The sequence below is a fragment of the Mesoplodon mirus genome (genome assembly GCF_964341445.2).
Source record: "Mesoplodon mirus genome assembly, chromosome: 12".
Lineage (NCBI taxonomy): Eukaryota > Metazoa > Chordata > Mammalia > Artiodactyla > Ziphiidae > Mesoplodon > Mesoplodon mirus.
The window spans coordinates 64,340,831-64,365,906 of record NC_138988.1 but is presented as its reverse complement, the minus strand read 5'-3'; the positions used below and the strand labels follow the sequence as shown (position 1 = coordinate 64,365,906).

Sequence of the window (25,076 nt, the reverse complement as noted above, 5' to 3'; positions counted from 1 at the left end):
ATGTACTTTCACTGATTTCATTTGGCTGTGGGTGAGCTCTCATCCATCTGCACTTCTGTACTCTTCTTATCAAAGCCTGAAAAACTTCTTAGTTGTAGCATGGTTAGAAGTTTCTTTATTGATACGACAATATTAAATGTTCAGCAATCAGTATTAAAGGGGAGTTAGGGTTTCTATTAGCCTTATTAAGTTACCTATTCTATTTTATAAAAACTAAAATGAGGGCCTCCCTGGTGGCGCAGTGGTTGAGAGTCCGCCTGCCGATGCAGGGGATACGGGTTCGTGCCCCGGTCTGGGAGGATCCCATGTGCCGCGGAGCGGCTGGGCCCGTGAGCCATGGCCGCTGGGCCTGCGCGTCCGGAGCCTGTGCTCCGCAACGGGAGAGGCCGCAACAGTGAGAGGCCCGCATACCGCAAAAAAAAAAAAAAAAAAAAAAAACTAAAATGATAAAATTTGTTATTATATAATTTTTTCACATCCATCTTTCAACATTTAAAAAAAACACTTTCCATTTGAAGCATAAGCTTACATGTACCTGACTTCTTAGAGTTTTGTGTTTTTTTCAACTTTCCAATGTGAATTACTTTACTCCACATTTAAACATAAATTGAAATAGAAGAACAGCTTCTTCATTTTTCCCTTTCTTTTAAAGGGAAGAGAGACAAATCAACTTATGTATGTTTGAATTTAGAAACTTAAAGGACATCTCTCCTTTTTGATGGTGGTTATGTAACTTTTGCCTTAAGAAGAGACATCCTTTATTTTCTGTCTATGGAAATACATTATCTTGGCTTTTAAACTTTCTTGCACGCCCTCTGCATGTTATGTATGCATGTCAGTTACAAAAATATCTTTATATATTTAAAAAGTCATGTTGGAAATTTACTAAGGAGAAAGGAAAAAGAAGTTAAAAAAAAAAAGGAAGCAAACCAACAAGATAGCTAACTATGGTGTAATCTGATTCCACTTGCTCTCCAAATGACCTTGGTTGAATTCCAATCCTTTTCTAATCCAGTCACTCCAAATTGGATCCACTTGCCTTTCTCATTAATGACTGAATCTTTCTTGCCACTGTGAACTTTGCTTACTTCAACCATAGGAAATACAACAGGCATCTAAGCCCAGTGACAGCACTCAGCCTTCTGTTACAAACACTATGCATTTTAATTTATGAAGATGATATGGCATGTTTATCATATCTCCATAATTATAAAAATAGAAAATTAGCTAATGTCTGAGAAACAACTTCTTTCTTAAGTAACAGAGAATTTATTATACATTTCACAGACATGGCCCTGAGTATAGAGCCTGTTTGCACTAGATGCTCCCTTGCTGGCCTGGAAGCAGGCAAGAACTAAACCAGTTTCCTCTCTCTTCTCCTTCCCCAAATAATTTTGCTTTGGGGGTCACACAGAGAAAACCTGGAAGTCAGCTGTTAAGGGGAGGCTGAATGGGTAGAATGATGGGCCCAGCGCCCCAGTGCAGTTCTCAATTTTACGTTTTACATAATCTATTGAATTTCTGTACACTATATTCTTTGAAGAAAAAGCATCGTTCTTAAAAACATTTAAAAATTTGGAAACCACATTAGATGATTCCTTTCCAAATGCTACTATGAGTTCATAACAATCTATCCATTTACACTAGGCTGAGATCCAAAAATGACTGCATTTGGATAATTTGGAATTAATAAAATGAGTAACAATGTCAGTTGCAATCTTGGTCCCTCTGACCTCAAATGCATGACAACGTAAGGGCTAGATATGCCCTCATAATTATCAGCTGATATTAATGAGGTAGTTATAGTAATAAGTATATAATCATGGCCCTGATCACATAAGATCAGGGTATAAATAATATACCCTATGTATATTATTATATGTCATAAAACAATGTCTAGATAGTTCATAAAGAGTTTTAACAGTTGATGTTAATGAACTAAATAGAATTTGTGGGATTTCATAAGTACCCTCGTGTTGGAATATTCATGTGTCTTGCAGACTTAACGACCTCCTCAAACTTCTCCATACTTTCTTCAATAGCACAGTTAATATTCTTCTTACTAAAGGGTTCAGAGGCAGCACCAAAAACGGAGATCTCAGTGGCTCCTGCAGCAACCTGAAAAATACAAATCAAAGGCCAAAGCTAGTAATTCCAAAAACATAAACAAGAGCAGCAGAAGCAATGTTAACTATTCTATAAAGGAATACTTAAATTCTTTAACATTCTCCTTAAAATTTAAAATTAGATTTTGCTCAACTTGCTGCATACACCCTTCTGAAATGTAAAATTATTTTATGATAGCACAATAATTCCACAAACTACAACACTCATAAATCACAGAATATACAATGATGACGTTCCAATTTAATTTTGCCTTTCCTAAAAGTTATCCTCAGCAATATTTTAACCGTAATTATGGAAAATACTAGCACCCTAATGAAACCACTTGATATCTATGGAAAACTTTATTTTTACCTAATTATTAAAAGTGAGGCTAGTAAATGCTTTATGTTTTTCTTCTCTTCTTACCACCCAACAGAAAAATATTTTTTCCAAGTCATCATTTAGATTTTGCTCCAAATTTTCTCCCTACCCTTAACCTCACTTCCACTGTTTCATACCTTGACTGTGACAACCAAACTCTTGTGTGTCTTTTTTTTTTTTTACAATTTTATTGGAGTATAATTGCTTCACAATGGTGTGTTAGTTTCTGCTTTATAACAAAGTGAATCAGTTATACATCTGTTCCCATATCCCTTCCCTCTTGTGTCTTGTGTGTCTTAAGACCTTAATCCTCTTGCCAGTCTTCAAATCCAAAATGTCGACCTAATCAATTCTCCCTTTTGCCCCTTTGGCCATCTTCTCTCCTCCCTCCAGGTTTCCCAGTGCTTGTTTTCAATGTCAAGCCTCCTAGTTTTCCAGCTGGATTTTTAAGACTTTCTATTAATATATCTTTAGCACTGTGCCTAGATTCCCCTTTCTCTCTGATACCCTATTAATACATTAAGAAAAAAAAAATCCTGTCATCTCTCCTCCTTTTAAAAAAGTACTGGTTTCCACTCTTCCATCCAAAATAAATTTTTAACGTTTAAAATTAAAATTCTGTGGATAAACAAGTTCCTACTGTATAGCACAGGGAGCTATATTCAGTATCTTATGATAAACCATAATGGAAAAGGATATTAAAAAAGAACGTATATATATATAACTGAATCACTTGGCTGTACAGCAGAAATTAACACAACATTGTAAATCAACTATACTTCACTTTTTAATTTTTTTAATTTAACTAAATTAAAGTACTATTTATTGAACACCTACTATGTGCTGGTGTTGTATTTTGCATGCCCTATTTCTAATCCACCAACAATTTTGTAAATGAAGTATTATTATGACGATTTTACAGATGAGAAAACTGCGGCTCAAAGAGGCTAAAACACTAATAGGAGGTCCCAAGGCTAATAAAAGTTCTGGGGCCATGTTTCAAACACAGGCTTGCCTGACTCCCAAGCCAAGGTTTCTCCTATTACTTTCTAAGCTACCCTGAGGGTGTACTCTCATATCTTTCTCAAGGTGGTTACATTCCCTACTTCTTTAGGACCGGATGACAACAATATTTATAATTTCTTAAAATGTCTCTTTCTTTACAATGTGATAAAATTTGTATTAATTCAAATAAAAGTGGTTTCACAAGATACACTAACAGGTGATACACCAACTAGCACCCACAATTTCAACTTCATGCAACCTAGTCACAAATACAAAAATGAAAAATATCCATTAACACCAAAAATAGCTGCTGCTCAACTTTTACAATAAAGCCATGTAAACATAACACCTCAAGCCTTTACTTAAAACTACACTGATTCTTCTAGTATGTGTAATTATGAAAGCTTCTTGGCATATAAATTCCCAAGGCACATAGGATTGGAAGAAACAAACCGGAAGACAAATAAGGAAAGTTGGTAGAGGCAATTCCAAAGACAGTGATTAGCTCCATGTAGAGGGCGAGAACAACAGCAACCTCAGAAAAAGTGACAAAAATAATTACCCACTACAATGATATTAATAATTATAATATTGTATTGGGAAATCTTTGTTATATTTTGTATTCCTTGTTTAAGTGGGGAGCACAAAATATACTTTCAAAAGAATTTCGTCAAAATGGGTAATTGTATTTCTGTATTTTAATTCTTGAATGGTTAGACTGGAAGAGCCATTATGTGGAGCATTTTAGTCCCAACAATGCCACAAGTTCACTGATCTCCATGTACCTACATTACGGGTATTAGTGATAGTATTTATGCAGGATAACAAGGGAGTCACATATCACACCAATTTAACTTTGAAAAAGATCTTTGCAACAAGAAGCATATCAGTTTTAGAAAAATTAGTAGCACACTTACAGCACGGTGGAAACCCTGAAGATTAGGAGTAAGGACAGGATATCGAATTCCTGGATATTGACGAATGCCCTTCATCACTTCAGTGTGATCTGCCATCTTAAATACATAATAGTTATATAGAGATATGGAACTTGGAATATTCTATCAAGCATGCTTTTAGTTTTTCAGGAGGTTATAATAATACAGGCAATTATATTCTATCAATTCATGTTTGAAATAGCAAAACCATGCCAGATAAGTAGTTCTCAATGTCATAAATACATAATAACGAGATCTGGGTGTAACATCCTCACATAATAGGATCTGGTTAAGTGACTGATTACAGACAGTCAGGAATTCTGAACTCTGGTGTTTTCACTTGACTGGTCTTTATTCTCTTCCTTTCATTTTATGGTCAAGACTCCAATACCCCTGATAGTGGGAAGAGTTTGAAAGGCCATAGGCTGTGCATTTACCTTCCACATGAAAGTTGTACATCCAAATAATTTTTAACATATGAAATTTTACAATATTTAGTAAAGTGTAAATTACACATGTCCATTAGAAGGATTTAACAAGGTTGAGACCTTAGTATATTATTGGTTTTAGTTAGTAACAGTCATAATGCTTTATGTAGTTCTATCCTTGAGTTACTATTTGTTCTTATAACGTGAACAAATAAATACAATGGAGCACACAGCAGGAAACTTATCCTACAAAGACTTTATTTTGTATATTTTCTATGAATCTATTAAAAAAAAAGCCAACTTTGAATTAAACTATCAAATTTACCAGTTTGCTACAAAGTCTATAATTTAGCCTCCTAGAGCAATAACTGACGATCAAATCCCATAATCATCACCTAGAGAAATTACCATTGACATAACCATGAGCTTTGCATATTGAAGAATAATAAATTATGGCATGAACAATAAATATAAGGAATAATATATAAACAATGAAAAGTATACAAAATGAACATGGAGAAAGCTGTAAAAACATGCACCAAACCAAACTTTGTATCTTCAGTATGGGAACGGCTGAGGGAAGACTTGTTTTTTCTCTATATACCTTGACTTGTTAAAATAAGCATGTATTGTTTTTAATTTAAAAGGAAATAAAAGTAAATTAGAGTATAAATGCTTTTATTAGCATAGCTACACATTTGTTTTTAATGTGAAATGTTACAATATTTACCCTTACTGGTCCATTAGTCTTACTGACTCTGAGTTAAATGCCAGTAGAATTCAATTTAATACTTTCAATGATTATTATTTGGAATAATTAAATGAATTTTTAAATACATTTTAAATTTAAAATTAAATACTTAAGATGCAAAAAAGCACTTTCCACTGACTTCCATCATGCCTTGTCGACATTTAAGCTTTCATGTTTCATTCAATCCAAACACATTTAATTCTGTCTAAAATGTGATTCTTGCTCACTTATTTCTTAGGATCACAGCCACCATTGCCCACCCCATAGCTGCCTCCTTCACAAAGATCATCCACCACAGACATCTACGATGCATAAAAGCCAAAGCTTATTTTATTCAAAGCCTATTTCACTTTACCCTAGAGGTTTATTGAACATCAACTGTGTCCAAAGCCCTATGCTAGGCCCTGTGGGAAATATAAACACTGGAAAGTAACATCCTTGCACTGAGCAATTTGCAATATATTTGGGGAGATCAAAGAGATGCACTAGGAAAGTTAACAATTCAAAAAAATATACTGGTTGTGAACAAGAGCACAGTTTATAAGAGTTCTGAATGTGGAAAGGTTGGCAGGGCCTATGCTAATCTAGGAAAGTTTAAAAGAGTATATGGGATAAGAACTGCAGTCCCTAATAATGACAATAATGACAATTTTTTAAAATGGCCACAGCAGTATTTCCAATCCCACATGTTCTTCCAAAACCTCACCGATCTCCATCAAGAAGTGGATGCTATTTATCCTCCACTTGAACCTAGGCAGGCTTGTGATTGCTCCATCAAATAGAGCACAGCAAAAATAATGCCACGTGAATTATGAGGCTAGCTTATGAAAAAGGATAGAGCTTCTATATGGCTTTCTCCTTGGGGGGAGCCACCATGGGAAAGTCAGCTGATGTGCTCTGAGAAAAACTAGCTTCTGCAGAGCAGCCACAGGAAGAGGGCCACATGAAGAGTCCCATGTGAAGAGGAGGTGAGCCCCCGGCCAACAGTCAACACTAATCTTAATCCTAACCTTAACCCTAACCATCACCCTAACCCTAACCCTTAAACTTGTGATTGAAGGAGCTCCAGATGATTCAGCCTGAGGCCTCAGACTTTGTGTACCAGAGAAAACTTTGCTCCTGTACCCTGTTCAAATTCTGACTCTAAGATTTGATGAGCATGGCAAATGTTTATTGACACCACTAAATTCTCAGATAATTCATTACAAAGCCATAAAGGCTGAAACACTGAAAAATCAATAGGGTTGGAAAAGAGGAAGAGGTGGGTGTAGCAGTAAGAATACACTATCCAGCTAGAAAAGATTATTGGTAAGCAGTCAAGAAATAGATTATAAATTAAGACAGGGGGCCACACACTTTGATGTGTCTTGAGTTAGGTTCACATTACTCTAAAAATTCAGGATTTATTGTGAAGACAATAGAAAGCCATGAAAAGTGGGTGTTGAATTAGCAAGGGAAGACTGGGGTAGATGCAGTATTTTAGAAAGATTAACTTGGCAGTGGTGCAGAGGGCAGTCAAGAGAAAAGAGAGGCAATTCTCAGGTAATGGTGAGGATGCAGCTTGTGACAAGTTCCACTGCACTGAAATGGCACTGGGAATGGAAGTACTGGAGAAAAATTAATAGGACACAGTGGCTGGTAGTATAAGGAAAGTGACTTTACTCAAAAATGTAATCCTCACTCTTTTATAACTTCTTTTTAAAATAGTTAACATTTGTGCAGATTTCAACACAGTTCTTGATTATATATCCACAAATTTAGCCTTTGTGTCTGAGGCTAGAGTGTGAGCTCTGTCTCTCTGTCTCTGTCTCTCTCTGTCTCTCTCTCTCACACACATGTATATGCAAACAAGCACTCACAAATTATCATAAAAAATTTAGAACACTTATTCCTAATTTCAATCAGAAAGATAAGTAAAGTTGTTGCTAGTTTTAGTACATTGTAATGAAATCTAAAACACTCTTACTAGAGAATAATGTTCATCGATATTACTAATACTTATGTCTAACTAAACACAGTATGTTTATTTATGAGACACATTTACATTAACATGATAACAGAAATCAATAAAGAGTGCTTCTCAAACCAATATGCGGTTAGAGAATAAGGTATGGCAGTGCATCACAGCATGAAGGAGACAAGACAAATTTTAATCTTCAAGAAATATAGGTCATATTAACCTGTAAGTGATTATTTCACTCTATATGTGGTTTAACAAAAATCTTGAATTATTATGTAGAAATTTATGTAATTAAACTGTGACTTAATAGATATTTCATTCAGCAGAACTAGAAAATAAGCAGAGATGACAGTAACCAAATTCCCAGGTCATGAAAGCTAAACTTTGATAATCATTGAAATTAATGAAATTAATGAAATTATGATAAATACTTTAATTAGAATCCAAAAAATCAGAATATTTTCCTTTTTAAAAACAGCCACACTATAATGAGGTCATTTAAGACATAATAGTATTCTGTCTAAATTTGGTCAATAAAGACAATTATGTAAAGAGCTTTAGGAAATCATGATAGGATATAATTTTATTACAGTGAATAAAATAGAGCAGGTTTCAATTAAAGGTATAAAATCCTTGCTTTACTTTATTTTTTTACTCAGTGAGTTTATATTATACTTCAATCTTGATGTTATTTTAATGTCTAAAGTCTAACTATTAGTCAAACAATAATAGAATTATTCCTTTACAGTACTATTTTGACATCTTAACAAAATCTTTCTACATCTGGTTTGATTTAACATATTTTAAAGATTTTGCTGTAACTTTTCATTTAAGATCATAAAAATTCCCATTATTTAGTTAGTAACAGGATTTGCCTTCATCTGGCCATGGTGTGGGAATGGCCATACCTACCTAGCCAATCAAACAGGCTATAGCATGGTGAATCAATTGTTCTAGATATCCAAATTTTGATATGGATTCAAATAGTCACAATAATTGTGCAACAATTTGCAAGCATCTTAAAGATATGCAAAGCATCACAAAAATTAGAATGTAATTTTTAGAGCTTTTATTTTACTTGCTACTAACTCGATCATGGGATGATTATATTTGGACACTCCACATTACACATAGTTAGACATTTTACTAATACTTTGTCATTATCTGAATACAATAATCTCTCCTAAATATTTATGCTTTCAATGCATTCTCCAGACAACAGCAATGGCTAAAATATAGTTTAAGCATTGTTAAGTGCTCATCCGAATTCCCTGAGATTATTGGAATTTCAAAATAATGCATATGAGTATATATTTTACAAATAGACTATAAAATTTGTCATTGGTGGATACAAAAGCTAATTTTAAAATATCGTGAGACCTTAAAAATGGACTTTTTAAATGCCCTTCAATGTTTGAATATTGACTCATTTCAACATTTTATACACTTACAATATATCTAACATTATGGCATTAAAAAATGAAGCAGAGGTAGTCCATATACATATAACACACAGGCTAGTGGTGAGAAATGTGTGTGTATGTGTGTGTGTGTGTACATACCAAAAATACAAAATAATACAAATGCCATGTGATCTGAAGTTCTATGAAGCAGGTAAGGAAGTACTTTTCTTTGCAACCTAAAGTAGAATAATGACAAATATTTAAGCTAACCCTTATCTAGGCCAAATGTAAATAACTCAGGAGACTGTTTTTTAAAGGACCAAAATATTCATAGAGTTTAATGGAGCAAGACTATGCATAAAGTATGAAATTATTAAAAAATAGTCATAAAGCACAACTGTTCATATATTATATATGCAAATATAATTTCTATGATAAATTATACTCTAGTATACTATAAAAGGAAAGGGCTTAATAAGCCCAAACTTAAAACATAGTTGTTTATTAAAATTCTTCTGATAATTATGGAGTGAGATATTCTATAGAAATTAATTTTTAAATTCATATCCTTCTTTCATTTTCAAGTCCAATGAAATGAAAAGTAAAAGTATCTATATGCTTTACCTCTCTTCTGAATAACAGTTGATAGAGAAAACAGAATATTCATTGACTAAATTTTGTTCAGTTCCAACTGAATATATGTTGTGTGAGACGTTCATTTAGAATCTAATCACTGATGAACATTTTTTTTTCCTTTTTCCAGAACAAATATAATTACAGATATAACATTGTACAGGTCACAAAGTTCCAGAGGTGCATTTACTATAAATTTTTTATGTGAAAGTCTCACACACTTGTATGACACATAAAACTTTTTCCTTTATTATTTTAACTCAGTGAGTCAATAAGGAGAATGCAAGCTTCCTGAGAGGAGTTGAGTTGTTTTGCATCACCACAGAAATAATTCAATACATCATGGTGGCTCTGGTGAGGCAACTGTATTGTGTGTTGAAGTAGAATTACTCAGAGTTGAAGTTAGCACTGTTTTTAAATGGCAAATGTGTTTACAGTAGAATCTAAAATCCATGTAAGTAGAATCTAAAATCCATGTAATCTAAAATCCAGGTAAGATACTCCATCTTTACAGCAATATCGGTAAAGTTATATAACTTGACCACTTCTTTTACCACTGGATTTTGCAACCTAAATATAAAACTCTGCTTTGTCTCTTCTCTCTGCCCTGGTCCAGTCAATATGACCAAGTCAAGCACCATCAATGGGTGAGCTTTACCCACTTTCCCTTCCTTCCCTCCACTCACGTGCTAAAGGACTCAAATTATTTCCCTCCCCTGCCATCTAACAAGAGTCCTTCTCCTGATTCTTTGTCATGATGTATGAAGGAGAAGGAGGGAGGTGAGAAGTGGTAGGAAAAAGAGAACAAGATAGCCAGAAAAATTTAAGTAATCTATAGAGCCATGATGTTGGAGAGGGACAGGATGGGTTTGGGAGCTTTGTTTTGGTGGCAAGATTATTTTACTGTTCTGGAGCAGTGAAGAAGTGTGAGAAGAGAAGACAAAAGGACAATTACACACAGTTTTGCTCTAATCTATAGAGTGAGTCTCCTGTAATTGTCTTCAAGTAATGCACATAAAGATGGGAAGACCATTTAATTCATTTAGGTTGCTATATTATATTTCTTTTTTAAAAATATTCTATTTTATATTGAGTATAATTGATTTACAATGTTGTGTTAGTTTCAGGTGTAGAGCAAAGTGATTCAGTTATACATATACATATATCTATTCTTTTTCAAATCCTTTTCCCATTTAGGTTATTACAGAATACTGAGTATAGTTCCCTGTGCTATACAGTAGATCCTTGTTGATTATCTATTTTATATATAGTAGTGTGTATATGTTAATCCCAAACTCCTAATTTTCCTTATGTGTAAATCCAGGCACAGACTTTGTTACTTGGGAGAATTCACAATGCTGTGCTCTCCAAGAATATTGGTGTAAATATTCTCATATATTTAATATCTATAAAATATATTGTATAACATAAAATAGAGTATTCAACTGTACCTTCTATTAAAAGTGTCACTCTAGAGTTAAGCCAAGAGTCCTATGATATCTGGCACCAGAGGTATGTGAATATTTGAGGAAAAACAAGTTTCAAAATATACAGAGCCAGAAGTTAGTCTACAGAAAATTGTTCCAAACATCACATCTGTAAAATTGTAAGTGAATGAATCAGTTGGCATCAATGTCAAATTAAATGGAAGTCCTTTCTTATCAGAAATATATTCAATATATAGTATATACAATTATAAATAAAGTGTTCATATTTTTGCTTTTATTTTTTATGAAAATCACATAGAACAGAATATATATATCAAAATTCTTCACTGGGAAGGACAAAAACTACAGTAATTCTTCTAAAACAATATATCTGTGTATAAGGTTACATATCACAAAGTATTAGATTGTATCTTAGCATGATATTACAAATAATGAATTATTAAACTGAAATACACCCTCCTAACCTCTCAATAATAATGATAAAAAAATCTTGATAAATGGTGCAAGAGAAAAGACAGTATTTCTTAATAGGATACCATTCCTTTTTTCAACTAGCCAATTTATTTCATCCTCCAATATTCACAATATTCAACTTAAAAACTCCTCTTATAAGACATTCTCAACAACAAGCTTGATTTCCACATCTGTTTACTGCCATAGTTCTCTCTGTGTGTATATCTATTCATCTATCCATCTATCTATCTATCTATCATCTATCTATCTATAGTTACTCTTATCTAATTTTGTATAATTTATACTGATTTATGTATCTTTCTCCCTAACTAAATTATTAGCTCCCTGAACACTTCACTCAAAAGGGACATTTAATAAAGCTTGTCGAATTGAACTGAAATCTCTCCTCCTTGCCCTTTATTCTAGTTTGCATTCAATTTGAGTTCAATCCACTTTGAATCATGATTCTTTTTCTCCACTAATTCTAAGATTTTATTATTAGTAATGATGGTTATAATGATAAAAGCAAACATTTACTTTATGCTGGTCTACATGGAAGGTCTCTATGTGTTGAGTCCTTTAAGTGTATTACCTCTTCAAAAATTTTTAACCACTCAATGAAAGGGACAGTTTCTGTAGAAGAAGTAGACAGAGATGGAAAGGATGAGGCAAATCACCCAGTGAGTGGGGGAGAAGGGATGGGACCCTATCTGACTGTAAAGCACACTCTCTAATTCCTCTTTGTTAAGCACATCCTCCATATTGTCTAAATATCTTCTCTCTCTTCATCTTAGTCATTGCTCAAGATTTTTCACACGACAATATCAAGGGAAGAATTTCTAGAAAGATCCCACCCTCAGGCTGAACAGTTTTGAGAGTATGTGTTTTCATCAAACCCCGTGTCTCCCAAACTGGATTGATCATCAAAACTATTTGAGGTTCCTCTTAAAAAAAAAAAAAAAAAACAGATTCCTTGGGCTCATTAGTACAGATTCTGATTCTGTTCAGCCAAAGGACCCAGGAATCTGTTGTTCCTAAAACTTCTCAGGAGATGTCAGACATCAACAAATCTGGGAATCGTGGTTTCAGTCACAAAGGCCACCAGTTAGGCTGAAGGGAGGTCAAATCAATGCATCCAAGCCCACCCACACCTGCTTCAAGATGGGACACCTCATTTTATTTTTATTCAGAGATGAATCCAGATTTTGTGGATCTGAAATTATTGCTATTTGGAATGGAGCCTTAAAAAAAAAAACTCAAAAATCTCTAACTTTTGTAAATTTTACTGAAACACATGACCAGGTGAGCACATTGCTAGGGCCCCATCCAGGTTCTTGGGAGGAAACTATACAAATATTTTGTGGTAATTTTTCTGTCTGTATCGTATATTGAGGTTCTAAATAAAGTTTCATCCAGGGTGAAAAAAGTTCCATTGATTAAAGAAAACTAATAACATTTCGGAGACTCCAAGCCTGGTTGAAATTTCCTACCTCTCTCTTAGTCATATCATCAAGATAGTTAAGAATTTATCTGAAATAAAGATCCATGGTGTCTACAGTATTTCTTTTCCTTACCATTTGAGTTCAGTTTGGCATGTCTTATTCTTGGTATATCCATAATATTTCTGGATATATTTATTTTTATAAAGTCTCTGCTAAATAAACCATCTTAAATTTTGCCAGGAAATAGATTTATCCTCATGGACCTATAACCCTCACTAATACACTGTGCTGAATAATTTTTTTAAAATATATTTGAAGGATTTTTTTTACCCCACCATCACCCAGGACAGCATTCAGATCTCTTCAAGATGAGCAGACAATATCAGAAGGTGTTTGCATACTATCTCCACTGGCTAGATGATATCTCACTTACGGTAATACTTGTCCTTATGCAGCAGGAAGGATGGTTACAGGATGTGCCATTTCTTCAACACATACCACAGATTACTATACAAATGTAAATAATGTGGTTTCAGAACCTATAACTCAAAACTCAATTTGAGCAGTAACTCCTCTTAAATGTAACACATTCATAAATTCAGCCATGAGAAAAAAAAATGGGACTAAGCACCCTTCCTGACAGCCATAAGTGAAAACGCTCTACCCAGCCATGAATAGCTTATAGCCTGGGTACTCTAACCCTGTCTCATTCACAGACTCTTTCCACAAACCCCATATATCTTAGCCTCAGTAGCACAGAGGAAATCTTGGTCTGCTTGAAGAAGTAAGACAGTTTTAATAAATCACAGTCTTACAATAATAAACACAGGAAATCTCTGGAAAATTGAACATCTAGTTTTTGTTTTTTTTTTTTTTCCTACCCAGTACCCTGTCTTGGCTGCCACTGCTAAAATTGTCTGACACCGTACTCACAAAACTTCTTAAGTCGAGAAGTCTAAAACTAATTTGGGCTGGTGTATAATTTCCTGTGCTTCCTTATTTAACATCACCTTTGTGTTCTAAGGGCCTCTGTACCGCCCTCTATGGGAAGGAATGCGCAGGCTTCTCAGGAGTGACCCAAGCAAGTAGCATACATGACCCACACTCTTTTACTGTGAAACCTGCAAGCCATTTTCATCATAATCTATTAATGTCTACAAATATTCATTTTTAAATTATAAAATAAACCCAATCTACCCAATGGATTTGTGGGTTATACACTGGGAGACCAATGTTCCAGACAGAGAAACCAGAGTCATCTTATTCAATAACATTTCCCATTTCCTAAGGCAAACATAACAAATATGCATTAGTGATTCTTTGTTCGGGTCAATGCCTTTGGTGACCACCCTCCTGGTCGTCCCATGTCAAAACAATCATGTTCCCAACATGACTCTGAAGTAGGGGCAAGAAGTCTCAAAGCTCCCAGTATAATTTTCTTTCCATTCAACTGTGTTGCCTCTCATATATCATGCCTTTGTGTTTGTTAATAACACTGTCAACAGTGTTATTTCTCATGCATGGGAGCAGAAGTGACTTTTAAAATACTGTGTCTAATTGTATTCATTCTCAATGACTGTAAATGGACTTTCCCCTCTATACTTACATTTCCTTCTGGAAGCCCCCCTGCCCACAGTGGAGAGCTGTGCTGGTGAGCAGAGGGGAAGCTTGGGAGGTTTGAGGCAGACCATCTCACTGGCAATAAGAGAGCACTGTAGCAAAAAAGTTCTTGTTACGCTGGCAAGCAATGCAGTCACAATAGCCTGTAAGATCTAACTGCAATGATTTGACATCGTATGGCTCTGAAGAGCTCTGTCTGGCTAAGCACTACAGAAGACAAAACTTAAAAAGCCTGGGCAGACAACCTTTTAAAGATAAACTGTTTAACATATTTGGATTCCTAGGTTCTATTTTATGACAGCTCATTTACAGATATTCACTTGATTTTATAACCCCATTATATGAGTCAATTTTTTTTAGTGATTTCATTCCCATTACCCATTTTAACTTTACAATTGGATCATTATACAGATATTGCTATCAACCACACATTATTCAATTTTTGATTACAAAAAAGAATTAAATGCAGTGTTTAACAGAGACACAATAAAAGCAGTGAATGGATGAATAAATGAATGGAAAGAATCCAAGGTATAAAGGGTGAAAATACTTTGCCAAATCCTATCAGAAATAAGTAAGAGTCAAGTCTCAGATTTTCTGTCAGAAAATGTGTATGTTGTTATTTCTAACCAGACATAATGATGTCACTGAAAGCTCAGGAAACCTACAACCTGGAGGACTTGTGAAGAAATAACTATTTTGGGATTACTAAGAAATATGTTTCTTACCATATACTATAAGTTGAATTCAATACAGGATGCATCAGTCTTGCCTAAGAACAGTGTACAAATTTCTTGATAGTCCCACATCACAGCAGTACAAGGTCTGGAGTAAGTAGTATTAATGCTCTCAAGTTGTTAGCGTGAATTTGCTTCAATATGTTGATATTTCAAAGAGTATTTAATTTAGTTTATAAAGCAAACAGGAATGTGAGTGCCTAGAACAATTAAAGCAGCTCAGTTATAACCTCTGAACTTTTGCCTTTGCAAATTTGAAGTTATCCAAGATATTTATAAAATGAACAGCATTCTTCAAAAGAATGTCCTGTACATTGACAATGAACAAATAGCTGAAATTCATAGATGTTACAAAATATTCTATTATTCTAAAAATATAATTCCAATCAGCCTTTAATTTGATAAGTTGGATATTCAGGATATATGAATTTGGATAAAAATTTTTAAGTATAAGAATGCAAATGTTTTATACTTACTCTAAGTGAAAAAAATATACATTTGTTTTCCTTTTATTTTATCAAATATGGAAGAAGTGAAATGTTAGCATATATATGTCTCATTAATGTGTCAGTTTGAAATATGAAACTAACTTATTGCTTAATATTATTTTTGGAATGTAATGTTACTTCTAGCATTCAGATTTAGCTAATTTCCTATGTTTGCTATTCCATATGACTCCTAGAGAACTTTCCAGCAACTTAACCAGGCAATATTAGATCAGTGTGCGTGTAGTGTGTGTGTGTGTGTGTGTGTGTGTGTGTGTCTGTGTGTATATCTAAAAATTAGGAAAAAATACATTATTTTTATTTTAAAAAATTAACTGGAATAATAAATCTTTATAAATATATGAACAAAACATGTCTTTTAAAACCATAATCAATTTTAAAATAATTAGTATATGTTTCATTTTCAGTGTTCAACGTACAAGGATCGTGAATTCTTAAAAACAAGTGATGCTTGACATACTTAAAACTTATGATCAAAACAGTCCACATTTAATCTTAACACTTTAAAGTTTAAAACTGGTTTTCACTAATGGCTGTGATTCTTCCCGTGAGAGTCATAGCCGTGGAACCCAGGAAATACTTTAGTTCCTTGGAGTCTGGTCCACAGGACAAACTCTGCTTCTCTTAAAGTGGATTGCGGGCCTCCCTGGTGGCACAGTGGTTGAGGGCCCGCCTGCCGATGCAGGGGTCACGGGTTCGTGCCCCGGTCCGGGAGGATCCCACATGCCGCGGAGCGGCTGGGCCCGTGAGCCACGGCCGCTGAGCCTGCGCGTCCGGAGCCTGTGCTCCGCAATGGGAGAGGCCACAGCAGTGAGAGGCCCGTGTACCGCAAAAAAAAAAAAAAAAAAAAAAAAAAAATTGGATTGAGATTGACAAACTAATCAGCATAATGCAGAAAATGCCATTAAAAAGTTAGAATCAAGTCTTTCTGTGCCAAACTGTACTCTATTCAGCTTGTATGCACTTGTATTATATGCAAGACCTTTCAAACTGTCACTGCATACTGATAATTCATGGTCCAATTTTAATATAATTTTAATCAGATACAAAAATGGAATTTTCATGTGATCAAAATGCCTTTGAAAGTTTGTTTCTTTCATGGGTAAACTTAGAAAATTTGATAAACACAATATAATTGAATAAAAAGTGAGATAAAGTATTTTATTTGAACATTTTTGGTACATTTCATAAATCTAAGGACCAAAAAAACCAAATTTTTAGTCAAAATGTAATTGATCAGATTAAGCAATTAGAAAAGCAGTGCATAGTAAATCTTTGAGCATAATAAATCTTTGAGTAGAATCATAGTTTTTGGCCTCATGTGGAAAAAAAGTCTAAAAAAAATTGAATTATACCCTACGATGTGAAAAAAATAATAAAATCTAACCAGTAAAATTGTGACATTATTGCTTTTCGTTATAAGCTTTGCTTTTTGCTTTGCACACAGAAGTGAAATTACATTTTAGGTGGAGAATGAGTTACTGTTGAATGTCAAGTAATATGTACAACTAGCAACTCATTTTTTTTTTCCAATTTTGTTCCAAAGTATAACCTTAAACAAGTTCAAAAAGAAAAAAAAAAACCATGTAGTACTCACCATCCTAATAAAAAGAAGAAAACATTTTCATATTTCCATGTTCCTTTCTGAGAGAGACAAAGGTGTTTTAAAAATCTGTGACTATGCTTTAGGCAGTTTGCATGCCCTCTGTGATAACAGTAGCAATGACATAATTGAAGGACGGAATCACTTTAAAATATTGCATTTCAGGTTAATCACTCAAATACCAACCTGACTCCCACGTGAGGCAACACAATTGTATATAGGGAGTGGATAGGGGTCAGGTAAACATTAGCAGCCTTCAGAGTACTAAAATATCTATTTTTTTGTGGGGGGGAATTTGGGGGTTTCACAATACAGAACACGCTTTTCTATCAGCTGTATTTATTCTTTAATTATCAGTAAGAAAAAACACATGCAGAACTAGATTAATTACTAGATCATTTTAAAAGACATAAGTGTCACAGATTAGAAAAATGGCTCCAGTGATATCTCCCCGCCCATGTGCTCCTCTACAACGCCCCTCCCCAGTCAAGAGGTGGCATGGATTCCCCCCCCTTTGAAACTGGGTGGCTTTGTAACTACATCAACTAATATGGTATGGAAAAGTGATGCTAGAAAATTTATAAGGCTTGGCTATAAAAGGCATACCATATTTGCTTGTCTCTTGGAACACTCTCCTTTGCAATTCTAAACCACCATGTGATATCCAAACTAGCCTATCTGGGTGAAAGGACTCCTGTAACCCCACGAAATGGGAACTGTGGTCTTGTAAATTTCACCAGTCTCCTCTCTGGCCGATGGCAGAGGACAACTCCTCTGGGATATAGGGGATGAGACTCGCAGAAGATGAAATTACCCTGCCAAGGACACTGTGCCTTATAAGCAAAAGAATTCCGGGGCTCTCCCCAAAAGTTCTCCACACCAGTTCTTCCACTTTCTCTCTCCTTCAGTCACGCCCTCACACACACACACACACATACACACACTCAACATCTCTGCCAAATTACCCCGTTCCTTACCTCTTCACACACCCATCCTCCTCAAAAAGAGCAGAACAAGAAAAAGAAGCCAGGGGGCGCTCAGGAGCAGAAGCGACTGCCTCCTGCACCTCATCCATGTAAATCTAAATCTTAAACTTCAATCCAGTAAATGTGTTTTCATTACCGATAAAGCATTAATTGCATCACCACTAAAAGGAGGGCAAGGAAAAGTTTACACATTCCTTCCTGCTTACACTGTGCTTGGGCCATATTTTTAAGTGTTAGACTGATTGGTAAATAATTTTTACAACCTTTTATGCATATTTCTTTCTACTTTACAGAGAAAATCTATTTCTGCCCCTTGCTGATGTGGCCAGACTTGGGACCCACCCATTCCAACAGTTAAAAGTTAATGAGATGGAGAGCAAATATTTATAACTGAGACTTTGTATACGACAGACATAAACATACAGTGTCTTGTACTTTTCATGTGTTCTTATTTTTAAATAAATGGTATTCACTTTAATCACTCATGTGAATGAGCGTGTTTAAAACAAAATGGCTACATTAAAGATAATGGAAAACTCTAGTTCACCTTCAAAAATTATTGTATTTATAATGATTTAAAAGGCTCATTACTGAGAGCCACATTCCAAAGTTGCAGTAAACCCATCGAGTTTTTATAAACACATTTTCTTTCTACTCTTACTGCTGCTAGCTCCACTGAAGTGAGGGGCTATGTGGGCTCATTTCAAATGTCCTTAGATTATACGTCACTCTAAGGAAACCCTTTTCCCAGATAAGTTGTAAAGAACATGTATTTTTTAATGGCAAGTATTTTATCATCTCTGGTCATTTAGATTATAGGTGTGGGATCCTGTTTTATATGGCACCCTGCTACTGTGGAACTTTTCTTTCAGCTGCTTTAGTTAGAAAAGCTGTTGCCAAACAAAACAGTAGGAGGGAAGCTGTAAAAACGTTTGGAAATGCTAAAAAAAGAAATAAGTGAGCAAGCAGCAATCTAAACATAAACCGGAGGACTCTTCCCATGACCCACGTTTAAGGGAAAGAAATAGAAAATGCAGAGAATTAACAGAATACCAATTTTGAGTCATATTCAAGATCTTTAGAAGGATTAGAAATTATTCAGAAAATTACATGTAAGCTGGTGCACTAAAATCGTTCTGTCACAAATCTCAGACGTTATTCTGAGCTAGACAAGGCTGGTGTCATGACATTTTCTCAAAAAATGAGAGGTCATAGAACCTGGAAAAGAATACATATATGTATAACTGAATCACTTCGCTGTCCACCTGAAAACAATACAACATTTTAAATCAGCAATACTTCAATAAAAAATAAATTTAAAAAAAAATAAGAGGTTATAATATAAAAGTTCAAATTACCATTATGAGTTAGTTCTGTTGATTTAAGGCCTTTTTCATTAGCATCAGAACAACGAAATCAGCAGTTACATAATGAGATAACCTCCAACCACAACAATAGAAAAGGCTCACTCAGGCAAGCTCAGTGAAATCTAGAATCCAAACACCACCATAGAAAAACAAATTGTAAAACATGGGATGCTCTCAAGACTGCTCTTTGAAAAACCCTTGATATGCTATGTAATATGTGACCACTATAACTTTGGAAGTTCAATCTGATATTATCTTTGATCCAGGCACACTGCTCTTTTACAGATATGTGATTTATTTAAAACACTCCTTTTTCTTTTTTTTTGACTTGGAATGCATGTAACCAGATGAGTATTAAAAGTGAAATATATAACATATTCCTTAGTATTTGAAGGATGAGTACCTATATTTTTTTTTCCAAGCCAATATTTAAACTAAACACATACTTCAATCTTTAAGAAAAAGGCTGTTTATCCCAGAGAAGGTAACTGACTTGCATGGAACCCGGAATAATTCAGTCAGTTGTCTGTCGGTCAGGCATACGCTCAGATAACACTGATGAGCCTGATTGGAGCCAGATGTCCTGGACTCTGGGCATCCACAGACAGGGACCCATTCATGAACTTTATTGCCCTAAACCCTCCCAGGCTGCAGGCTTCATTGCTGGGATACCCAAGGTTCAAGAAGGTTAAGTCACTTACTCCAACTCCAGACAGAGTGTAGACAGAACACAGAACAGAGGTACCTCTGCCCTGCCACAGCTGTCCTCACGAGCTTGTGGGGAACTCCATCAGTTATTCCATAATACTTTGAGCTTAAGCCGAGTTCATTACATCTCAATAGGTTAAGCCAATGAATCATGTTATTTTATAGTCCCATCATATGTATCTACTTCCTGTGAGGTCAGAAAACATTTTCCTATTACTGCTCACAGAGGGACGGCCTTCCCTTTGTTTTGTCCCTTTTTCTTTTAAGTAGCTGTTCAAGGAGAAGAGTGGCTCTCTGCAAGGGGCTCTAGTCTCGTCCTTTGAAATGTCCCGGGGTGTGTCCTAGATCAGACTGAAGAATAATCCATCAAACAATTCCAGTATTGTGGAATAAGAGAATTTCCTGAGCATTACTGTTGTCAAGAGGCGTATTTTGTAGGCAGGTTCACAAAACCATTGGGAAATAAAAGTATCTTGAAAAGGACTAGGAAAATATAAAATCTGAAATATAACTTTGGTTGGTCATCATTAATGTTACCTGTCCTGCCTCAACTTTACTCTGAAATTACACCAGCGTATCCAGTTTCTCTCCAACAATAATCAAATACGTGAAAAGAGCATTAGCTAAATCAAATAAAGAGGCAATGTCATGAAGACTTAAAGATGATAAACGGTCTCACATGACAGCTAGTAAAATAATAATAGCTCACATTTTACAAAATGACAAGTCAAGGAAATAAGTCTAGTCTCATCAAACCGTTTGTGTCTTCCTAAGGAAAACATTTGTGGCCTTCGTAACACAAGACCAAATACATGATCAAAAAGTAAGAGTCACTTGTCCATGCCAGAGAATTCAGCCATGTTATTATGGTTTCAGGCTGATGGATTCATTATTCATTTCACAATATTTATTGAGCACCTACTTACTGCACCAAGCTCTGGGGATACAAGTGATGAACAGGAGAGACACGGTCACTACCTCCATAACTCTCAGAGTCTGGGAAGCAGATCATCAGACAACATTTACAAAAAATATATAGGATTATATACAGTGGCAACTGGGATGAAGAAAAATGACAGTTTGGGCTTCCCTGGTGGCGCAGTGGTTGAGAGTCCGCCTGCCGATGCAGGGGACATGGGTTCATGCCCCGGTCCGGGAAGATTCCGCATGCCGCGGAGCGGCTGGGCCCGTGAGCCATGGCCGCTGAGCCTGCGCGTCTGGAGCCTGTGCTCCGCAACGGGAGAGGCCACAGCGGTGAGAGGCCCGCGTACCGCAAAGAAAAAAAAAAAGAAAAAGAAAAGTGACAGTTTGTTTTGAGGAGAAAGCAAACTAACCCTGATATTTGAATACTGACTCTGTGAAAAGTGATGTATTACTAATACTATTAATCCTTTTGTGGTTTCTGTTGTTTCCAATACCTTGTAATTAAAGGGGCTTTAATGTTTTAAGCCTTCTTACACCATCTTGCTATAACTGCAGGGCAGTGTAGAAACTGAGATGTACATAAATGAATATAGATAAAGTGCTGTATAGCTACAGAGGCAGGATGTAAGTAGGACCAAGAGGCAGTTTGGCTTGCCAGGAGCTTCTGCAAAAGGAAGTAGGGCCAGGTAAATTGACCTTGAACCCCAAGCCAGGTTTCCAGACTTTTTCAACAGGGAGAAGGAAGGTTCAAAAGAACTGAGGTTGTGAGTTTGGGGAGGCTAGTATTTCTGGGAGATTATCTTAGAAGCAATAGGCAAAATACATAAGGAAGGGAGAAACAGTGCTTAGGAATATCATTGAAGGGACTATCTCAATAATTAGTCCATAAGGGTATGGATTACTAATACATCCATGGAATTGAAAAGAAGAGACTCAGATATAGGCTCTCCTGAGGAGGAAGGATTTTTGTAACTGACCAGTAACTGGTCAGTAACTGACCAGATATAAAAGACTTTTGAGAATTCAAATTCAAGATTCCCTAAGGAACAGTTAGGCTATGAGCATAAAGTAGGATCAACAATGATGGGTCTGACTTTGAACCTGCTGAGTTTCAGGTGCTAATGGCACGTCCAGCTGAAACTTATCAGAGAGGGCAGGACTGGAAATATAGAATTGTCATCCGCTCAGAAGCAACTTTTGATTTTGGAAGGATTGGCAAAGAGGAAAGCACAGGCAGAGAAGATTACTAAAGAATCTCAAGGGAAACTTAAACTTGGTGGTGGGGGAAATGATATCAGGGGTGACAAAAAGAGCAATGGAGAGGGATAAGTGAAGAAGGATTATAGAGGAAACCAAGGGAATCACATGAAGAAATAATCAGTGAAATTAAGTGCTGGGCAGAGACTGAAAGATCCAAGGAATGAGAACAGGGTCCAAGGAATCCAGGGATCCAGGGAATGAGAATTGGATTGGGAAGGGAGTGGTGGTGGGGGTCACTGTTTGCTAATTATTAATCACATTTCAAAGATCAGGGCCGAGTCTCAGAAGTAATGATTGCTGCTATATGCCAGACAACTCTGGATAAGGCTCTATCCTCTTCAAGAGAAGATTCTGGATGACTACCTTTGCCTTGTCTTTGATGAATGCATATACTTTCATCAATATATATGAATAGATATAACCCTCTAGCAAATATAAGCATTAAAAAAAAGAGAGCATATCTACATTTCTCACGTCTTAAAATAGGATTATAATGGGGAAGGTATCAGGCAACACTCAGCATTACTTCCTTCTAACAGACAAAAAAGATAAATCACCTGGATATACTCAGATCACTCATAAAGTCAGTAAAATGGTAAATGGAGGACAGGACCCTAAACTGCTATTAAGAGTCTTAGCCTCTACTCACTATATCAGATCATACACTCTTGCAGGTTTAGGATGGAGTTCCAAATAACTTTTTAACAACTAAGTCCAAATAACTTTTTAGGACTTAATTTATATATTTCATAAAAGAGGTTTTCCTTTAATCGTATCTTAATGCATGGGCTAATAATTACTAATTTGCTATGCTCTTACAAAATATATCAAGTTAATATCACAATGTATATCACACTGTTCACTAAATCTTGTCAATGTTGAATTAAGAATCTAGTTAAGGAATTATGGATTTGCATACCTGTGGTATCCATCGGGAAGACACAAAGCTTGTCACTTCTATTACAGGCAAGCCAGTTTGGGAAAGTTGATTGATAAATTCAATTTTTGTATCCGTAGGAACTATAATCTAAGAAAACATTAAGAATTATAAGCAATTTGCCTAAATTATTTATTGAAGCATAAATAGAAAATTAATTCCTAACTGAGAGCAAATACTATTTAAGATTTATAAATTCAAGTACCAACTAATAACAAATGTAATCATCTAATATATGAAATCCATATGTCTTTAGACTCAATAAATATTTAGATTTAGCATTTTTAAATAAATGTGTAAAATTAATATCAAGTTACCTTTTCATTCTGCAATCCATCTCTAGGTCCAACTTCTACTATTTTAACATATTCAGGGAGTCCAGATGGCTGGGATGATTCCTAAAATGAAAAATACAAGGCAAGAAAAAGAGATAACAGATCATCAAACTTGTTTATTTGAAAAGTCAAACAATTTCACTTTGTTGGATTATGTTCTCACCCTGGAAAGTTAAGAAAGGTAAGAAATTAATATAATGATATAAACCAAATACCAAGTTTATGTTATTAGCAACATGAGGTCATTTTTTTTTACAAGCCAGTGATATTCAGTCTAATTATGATTAAAATCTAAAAGATGAATTTCAAAGATAAAACTGCGGAGAAGGTGACTTACTCAGGATCTAAAGAGACAATCTGCTGAGTAATTCTATGCGTGATGATAAATGTACCATTGTTAGAGTTCATTAAAAAATTAGATCTTTGTATTAACAGACTTCTACCAGGCACAGTCATCCAGATGCCATACCCTGAACTTGCCAAGTGTGAATTCAGTTTTCTTGCCTGTGTCAGAGAATAAGATGTGTTGTTTATTTCTTGTCTGTGTCACACAGCACAACCAGCACCTAAACACAGCTTCCTAAAGGACAAACTCCCCCCAGGAGGACCTAATCCTTGATATTCCCCTCTGTTCCTAAACTAAGTATTATGGTCACGTCATGTTTAGAAGGACACTAGTTTGAAACAGGAAAAATTGAAACTGACTTTCTCAACTTCATATTGCAGTTAAAATCGGCAGTAGGCTACATCTTTCCAGACTGGACAAACATAACCTCCTGGTATCTCTGAATCCAGTTAAGTGTGGGTAATCAATCATCAAGGTCTTCTAATGGATAGCTGATGGAACTGACCCAGATCAGCATGACCTGTACTTCAAAGTTATTTTTTTGTCTTGCCTTTCATAAAAGATGATGACTCTGGGCTGACCAATTTGCATTGTCTCACCCTGTCCTTGTAACAATCACAGGCACACACCGATAAGGTGGCTATTTCGGATGCATGACCCAGTTTGTTTCTATCACACAGCACAATGCTCCCTGCCCATTCTTGGGTCCATAGCTGTTACCTGGTTTTATTAGCATTCTGTGCTGACTCAGCAAAGGAACCCAGATGGTCCCTGTTACAATGTTTACATACCACCCTCCACA

At 35.4% G+C, this 25,076-nt stretch overlaps 1 protein-coding gene across 6 annotated transcripts in view; it reads right to left on the bottom strand.

The window, feature by feature from the left end:
- The window catches only part of HMGCLL1 (3-hydroxy-3-methylglutaryl-CoA lyase like 1), a gene marked incomplete at both ends in the record, with an annotated part of 136,397 nt that overhangs the window by 70,921 nt on the left and 40,400 nt on the right, over positions 1 to 25,076 (bottom strand). For 2 of the 6 annotated variants that reach the window (XM_082638909.1, XM_082638911.1), the window contains 4 exons: positions 1,970 to 2,118; positions 4,410 to 4,505; positions 23,576 to 23,683; positions 23,911 to 23,991. In XM_082638909.1, the coding sequence (XP_082495035.1) occupies positions 1,970 to 2,118; positions 4,410 to 4,505; positions 23,576 to 23,683; positions 23,911 to 23,991 (434 nt within the window). The remainder of the gene's footprint in view (positions 1 to 1,969; positions 2,119 to 4,409; positions 4,506 to 23,575; positions 23,684 to 23,910; positions 23,992 to 25,076) is intronic. The other 4 variants (XM_082638912.1, XM_082638914.1, XM_082638910.1 and 1 more) reach the window with 3 other exon arrangements.